We start from the raw sequence: 7,085 nt of genomic DNA on the forward strand, positions 1-7,085 counted from the left end.
TATATCCAAAACCTGTGCTTGTGCCCCCAGGTTGAGAGAACAGGAGGGAATAAGGGAATAATTCTGTTATAATAAAGCTTTGGGTACAGGAAATGAAGTCACATAAATGTTACTGCACCCCACGGGCAGGAACATGCTTAACTCCATTCATCAGTCATATTTCCTGGCAACAGCGACGCAGCTATTTCAGGTTGGGGTTTAAATATCCCATTGGTTTTTGATTGATCTTTACAAGCGCAGCTCATTTAATACGAGTGGAAAGTCCTGCCAGGGTATGCGCTGTAATTAGGCTGCAGGTATGCGAGCTCGCCTCCACGCTTTATTCACATCGAGGCTCTATAAAGACACAAATTGATTTTTACCCATCAATGCTCTCATTGTGTAGTTGATGTAGCTCATATGTTGTGCATGTGTGTCTAATAAGGGTAGCACTAAATGGATCATGACGGTTAGACCCCGCATCTCAGATTACCGGCTCTACCGCGGGGTCCCTCTCTCCGCTTCTCCCAGAGAGAGGTTGAACCGTAAAAGCAAATAACATTCTGCAGTTTCAAATTAGCCTGACGTTGAATTGTGGTGTTACCTAACCGGGTGCTGCTGGATGTTTGTGTCCCAGTCTTTGTAAGTGTCTCCATGTTCAAAACCTCTAGTGGGAATTTAACAACAAATAGTAATCCCAACTAAACTCAGAGTAAACTGCAGAATCATTAATTCCCGGGTTGGTGCTGATGAGCAAACACAACAACGCCACCGGCGTTAATTGCTGGGAGCCCAGGAACCCACCAGAAGGAACATTGACATATTGTTTGTCCAGCGTGAGACACTGTATAATTTACACTCACTAATGACTGGCTTTGGAAACACAGGCTGATGACCAGGTCTGTGCTGCGTTTGGCCCTGATCCAGTGTTCCTCTGGACCCTTCTAATGGATTTTCTATCTGTTCCTCATTGAATTCATATCCCTCTATGCATGCCCGTAATTCAATTACAACACTTGTTCAGTGTAAGAGGGAAAAAACAACAGTGTTGTGCTGTGTTCTCCTCCAGTCAGTCTAGTAAACAATTCACCATTGGCTGCTGAAACCCCGCCCAAAACACAACACCACAACACAACTGAATAAGTTGAGTTGTAATTTCTCTGAAACGTCGAATGATTTCCTGCACGAGTAGCTGAAAAGGCTGTACTGTATATTACCATCGCCATAGGGCCGACCTTGACCTTCAAACTCAATCTGGCTATTAGGACTGCCCTTCCCTAGCACCCCAGGGATGTAAAAGGCTGACGGTTTTGACCCCTGACCCCATTTCTTAACTAGGCTGAGGTGCCAAAATGACCTTTTGACCCAGGAAGCCTTTGCAGGTTGCCTGAGCAACCTCAGATTTGGCAATGATTGACAGGTCCCTACAGAAATAAAACAGCAACAACACAACAGAGAGAAAGACTGAAAACACCTCTTTATTTACAACAACAACAATAACAACAACACAACAACAGAGAGAAGTGACTGAAAACACATCTTTATTTGGACAAATATACAGATAGATAGATAGATAGATAGATAGATAGATAGATAGATAGATAGATAGATAGATAGATAGATAGATAGATAGATAGATTGATAGATAGATGTAGACCATTCACAGACCTGCTTGCAACTCGAGTAGACATTTTATGATGCTGATTATACTTTCATAAGACTTGGGGAACATGGGTGGATTATTTGCTTGCATAACATATAAGGCGCTTTAATGCTTCATTGACATGCACCAGTGTTCTTCTTAAATATTCCATCTATCGTGGGTGACTTGGTTCACATGCTGTCACGTCATTAAAAAGAGAGGTCTGCTAGACCTGCTGATAAATACAGACAGCATACAGAGTGCTTTCCATAGAAATGGATGTCATTATGTCAGATTGGACCTCTATGCAAATGAGCCCGTGTGCAGATTTGACATATGTGGTCCACACCAGAGAGATGAGAGAGGACTGAGGACTAGGACATGAATTAATGGACACCAGACCGATTCCCAGGATCTCCTTACGTGACGATACTACTCTGTTAACCATGTGTTGTCATTGTTTAAGGTTAAACTGTGGATAGAAACAGCCCAATAAAAACCAAAGCATCTCTATTAATGTTAGTTAGGTAGACGCTGGGGCTAACTCTACAATGGGTCACTGGGAAGTGGGCCTAATCTATGGCAACCATCTGGCTGTGTGGACCGCAGGCTGCAGATCCCTTGTTCCTGAACTACGATATGAATCCTTACATCCTCTCTGTCTGTTGATTAAGTCTCTGATTGTATTCGGACATTATTGGACCGGGTTCAGTTCAGTTCAGTTTTTATCCCAGAGGCCAGCTGGGTTTGTAGGTGGGGTTAACGTGATGTAAGTAGAACACAATAGAATAATAGACGGAAAATAGGAACACACTGATTCATTCTGCAGCTGGTTGTCGACACTACGAACTAGTAAGTGTATTGGGACACAATGCTTTGTGTAGCTTCAGTCGTATAAGGTAGGTATTACTTAAAGGACGTATTTTAAAAATGTGAATGCGAGGTTTAGGCGTCTCTGTAGCCCCGCCCCTCCCTGGCTCTCTCCTGTGATTGGTGACAGCTGGGCCAGATCTCTCCGCTCCATAAGTCACTTACTGGTTTAATCTCATTCCAGCTCTTGGATTTAGAGAGCAAGGCTCCTACCAAAATTGATATTGGTCAGTTGCTGGTTTCCAAATAGTCCACTTGTCCCTTGTGGAGGCACTTAATTTTTGCTAAAAGGATAGGATAGTAATACAAGGTATTTCTCCACCTGGGTTCAAAGCTTGCAAATAGCTTACAGTTACACTTTACCAATGAATCGATCAAATCAGTGCCTGTTCATTATATTCCATATTACTTCCACTTGCTCTGTTGCTGATGTTTAAAACATGTTTCTGAGCATGTGGAAAATGTTTCTGAGTGTGTGGATGTTCTCTGCTCTCGTCCGCAGCGGAACCGCTGGTCCAGGTGGACGGGAAACCCAGCTGCTGCTTCTTCAAGTTCAGCCCCAAGCTCATGTTCACCAAGGTCCTGAAGGCCCAGCTGTGGGTGTACCTGCGGCCGCTGCAGCACACCTCCACCGTCTACCTGCAGATCCTCCGGCTCAAGCCCGTCACCGACCAGGGGAGCCGGCACATCCGCATCCGCTCCCTGAAGATCGAGCTGAACTCCCGGGCCGGCCACTGGCAGAGCATCGACTTCAAGCATGTGCTGCAGAACTGGTTCAAGCAGCCCCACACCAACTGGGGAATCGACATCAACGCCTTCGACGAGAGCGGCAACGACCTGGCGGTGACCTCGCTGAGGCCGGGAGAGGAGGGGCTGGTAAGGACCCTCAGACCTGCCCCCTGGGTGCAGCAGGCTTAGAACTGGCACCAAGTACACTTAAACTAGTGCACCAAGTACACTTAAACTAATACACCAAGTACACTTAAACTAGTCAAGGAAGTGAAGAGGTGTTTCTATTCAAGAACCTAATAAATAAATGAAATAAAATGAAAATATTGATTTGGAATTTCCTCCACTTGAACTGAGAGCTGACCTCTGACCTCTACCCTGATAGGCTGGAGAGAACAGAGGATCCAATTTACTGTAACATAACAACATGTTTGGCAACATTGTGCAAATCAGCAAGTTTGCAGTGCATTTAGCCCTGGTCCAGGTGGGTATACTATTGGGGGCTATACCCCCGTATACTGCCCTGCAAGGGACCACTCACTGAGCTAGACTTTTCTCACTTGGTCTTCTGTACTGTGTCTTCAGAATCGATTATTTACTTACTCACCAAACTGAAGACAGTTTTTAAAAGATGAAAGCCTTTTCTCTGAGGTGACTACAGTTGTAGCCCCCCACCTTTTATATATAAAGCACTTTATTGCCCTTAAATAGCACATATCCACTGATACCCACCAGCCTGGCTTCGTGACCCTGATCACGTGATCTCACACGCTGTTTCTCTATGGTGGAGAGAGATCATGTGATTCATCTCACAGCCCAGGGTTTACTTCCCTGTTACAGCCCAGACTTCAATAGTCATGACTGTATTGGAGGAGAGGGATGATATAACAGCGTTAAGTAGGCCATTGCTCCCAGTGAGGTATTTCTGGTGCTTACCACAAGGTCACTGGGGTCAGTCCTTCACAACATGGCGCAGGGGTCAACTCTGGTTTCTTGGCCAGCGAGTCCTTGTGGCGAAAGCTTTGTTTTTCTTAAGGAGAAGGAAGAAAAGATCAGAGCCACAGAGTCAAAAATAAAACAATACACAACAAGCTAAGATGGAGGCACACTCCCCCCCCCCCGATCCTCCAGGCTGACGCGCTCCGACCCTCCAGGCCTCTCAGCTTATTTCTTCTGTTGAAAGCGTCACAGAAAACAGTGCTGAAGTCCAGCTGGACTCTCTGTGGAGAGATGGAGGCTTTGTAAAATAAACACACTGGACTAAAATATTTGCTGCTCCAGCTCTACCCCAAGGGTCAAGGTTATGGTGCCCTGCAGGTGACCTCAAAGGTCAGAGTTCAAGCTAAGCATATAGATGGATATGTTGGCCGTACCGTTGATGTTAAGAATAGTCAGCTTTGCATGAACTGATAGCCTCACAAGTCATCTGGTACTATGAGTATGTGTCAATACTAGTTCCTACTCAAACAATGCTAACAGTCCTCAGTGTCCTTGGCGTCTCCTAGTAGCTTCACCTGCCTCTGGGTTTGTGTCCCCTCTTAACCACCTCCTCTCTCCTCCTCCCCTCTCCTCTCCTTCTATCCTCCCCTCCTCTCTTCCTCCCCCCTGACTCCAGCAGCCGTTCCTGGAGGTGAAGGTTCTGGAGACGACCAAGCGTTCCCGGCGGAACCTGGGTCTGGACTGCGACGAACACTCCACCGAGTCCCGCTGCTGCCGCTACCCGCTGACCGTGGACTTCGAGGCGTTCGGCTGGGACTGGATCATCGCGCCCAAGCGCTACAAGGCCAACTACTGCTCGGGCCAGTGCGAGTACATGTTCATGCAGAAGTACCCGCACACCCACCTGGTGCAGCACGCCAACCCCCGCGGCTCTGCCGGGCCCTGCTGCACCCCCACCAAGATGTCCCCTATAAACATGCTCTACTTCAACGACAAGCAGCAGATCATCCATGGCAAGATCCCGGGCATGGTGGTGGACAGGTGTGGATGCTCTTAGGCTGTAGGGGGAGTCATGCGTACTTGTGCACACCCAACACTGCATCATACCACCCAGAACCCAGACAGAGCTCTCCCCCCGACACCGCTCTCTCAACCCCCCGCCCCCCTCACTCTGCCACTAAACACCCCACTGCCCCTCCACTCTCTCCGTGTTTCAGTTTAGTCAAAATGTACAAAGGTAAAAATGAAGTATGAATGACAGAAGACTGAGGCCGAGCGGTAGGAAAACATATTCAGAATTATAAAGGGGGAGCGTCTGTGGAGCTGCTTGAGGAAATGATGATAAATGAGACAAAACTATGTTCTAGGTGTTTGTTAGTTTTGTGGTTGTTTTTCTAAAAAAAAAAAAAAAAAAAAGAAAAAAAAAATTCCGGTTCTAAAGAGAATATCTATCAGGTTCTTTGAAACGATGACGTTGGGGCCCTGGAGGCGGGTGGGGGCCCTGGAGGCGGGTGGGGGCCGGGGGGAGGGAGATAAGCTCCAGAGCATTTACACTATATTGTTGTTCTTTTATTTTTTTATTTTATTTTTTTAAACAAATTCAGTCCTGAGGTGAGGGATTAAACAATTGTATCTGTTCAAAATGCTTTATTCAGCTTATACTCTTATTGATGGAATCTGGATTTGATCCACAACCGAGATGTTTCAGTCAGTGAAAACAGAGGGCAGGCTATCAGGAAGGATCAGTACTAATGCAACGTATCACTGAACAAACTTATATTTCACAAACAAAACAGTTCATCACTCAATGACAAATACTATTAGAGTCGCGTCCCAAATATTGTGTAGAAAATGTGTGTAATAGAAATCTAGCGCTGAGGAGATCCAGCACCCTCTCTAGATGTAGCTCGCACCCCGGTGTCACATTCTTCAGCATCCAAGAACCCTTTCACAGTTACTTTGATCTTCTTTTACACGCGATCTTGTAAAACACAAAAAGAACAAGAAGAAAAGAATGAAAGAAAGGTTATTTCACGATCTTTACCTGCAAACAGGAAGGGTTTGCTGATACACATAGTTCTCTGATTTTACTGCAGTAGCAAACAGAAGACTCGGTATGAAGTGTGTACTAATGTTAGACAAAACATTTCATCAGAATAGCACTCTTGAGTCTGGAAGACATTCAGTACAGTATAACATTTGGGTCAGATATTCTAGAATTAATGAGAAGTGAACTGCTCCTTATTCTAATAAAGAATTCAGACTATTTTCATGGTTGACTAGGGTTTAACAGCAACACTATAACGTTAGAACATTATTTTCTCACTGTAACTGTCACCAAGATATTCTTTGCCCTTCGCTAAAAGCTCTGAACAGAGAACTGGATGCACGGTTGCATTAAACATGTTATGGGTCATGTTATGGGACATGTTATGGGTCAGCAAAATCATGATGTTTTCATGCCAGTAATCCGACTCTTCACAATAGTCATTACAAATACATAGCAAAATGAAGAATATAACCACCGTGCAAGTTTGCCAATTGAAACTTCAGTTCAGTGTCTTATGTAAGTGCCAAACTGCAGCGTGTTTAGTGAGCTCAGTGTGATACCAGGGAACACCAGCACATAAAAACAGTTCTAAATGCAGTATTTCATTATCTCAGAGGAATATAAACACTGCTTCAACAATTAAACTGCATTATATTTTCCAGTATGCTGACAGTCTGTCCCCTAAAGGACTCCCCTACCGGGCCACAAGTAGCCTTCAGCCCGTCCACTGGCCATTTATCACCTTACTATTCCCTCCAGCCCCCCACCTTCAGTCATGCAAGCAAACCCCGTGAGGTGTGGACCATATGTGTGACCACCCGGATGCTACAGTGAGTCAATGTTAGGATGGTTGTGGAAAAAGCATCCATACACTGG

The 7,085-nt window shown here is 45.4% G+C and overlaps 1 protein-coding gene across 1 annotated transcript in view; it reads left to right on the plus strand.

The window, feature by feature from the left end:
- Window positions 1-5,216, plus strand: part of LOC311311181 (growth/differentiation factor 11-like) — a gene marked incomplete at both ends in the record, with an annotated part of 17,722 nt that extends 12,506 nt beyond the window's left edge. Inside the window, 2 exons of the mRNA XM_084440842.1 lie at window positions 2,994-3,367; window positions 4,836-5,216. Of these exons, the coding sequence (XP_084296968.1) occupies window positions 2,994-3,367; window positions 4,836-5,216 (755 nt within the window). The remainder of the gene's footprint in view (window positions 1-2,993; window positions 3,368-4,835) is intronic.
- Window positions 5,217-7,085: the final 1,869 nt, after the last annotated feature.

This window comes from Borostomias antarcticus, assembly GCF_949987555.1.
Source record: "Borostomias antarcticus genome assembly, chromosome: 7".
Lineage (NCBI taxonomy): Eukaryota > Metazoa > Chordata > Actinopteri > Stomiiformes > Stomiidae > Borostomias > Borostomias antarcticus.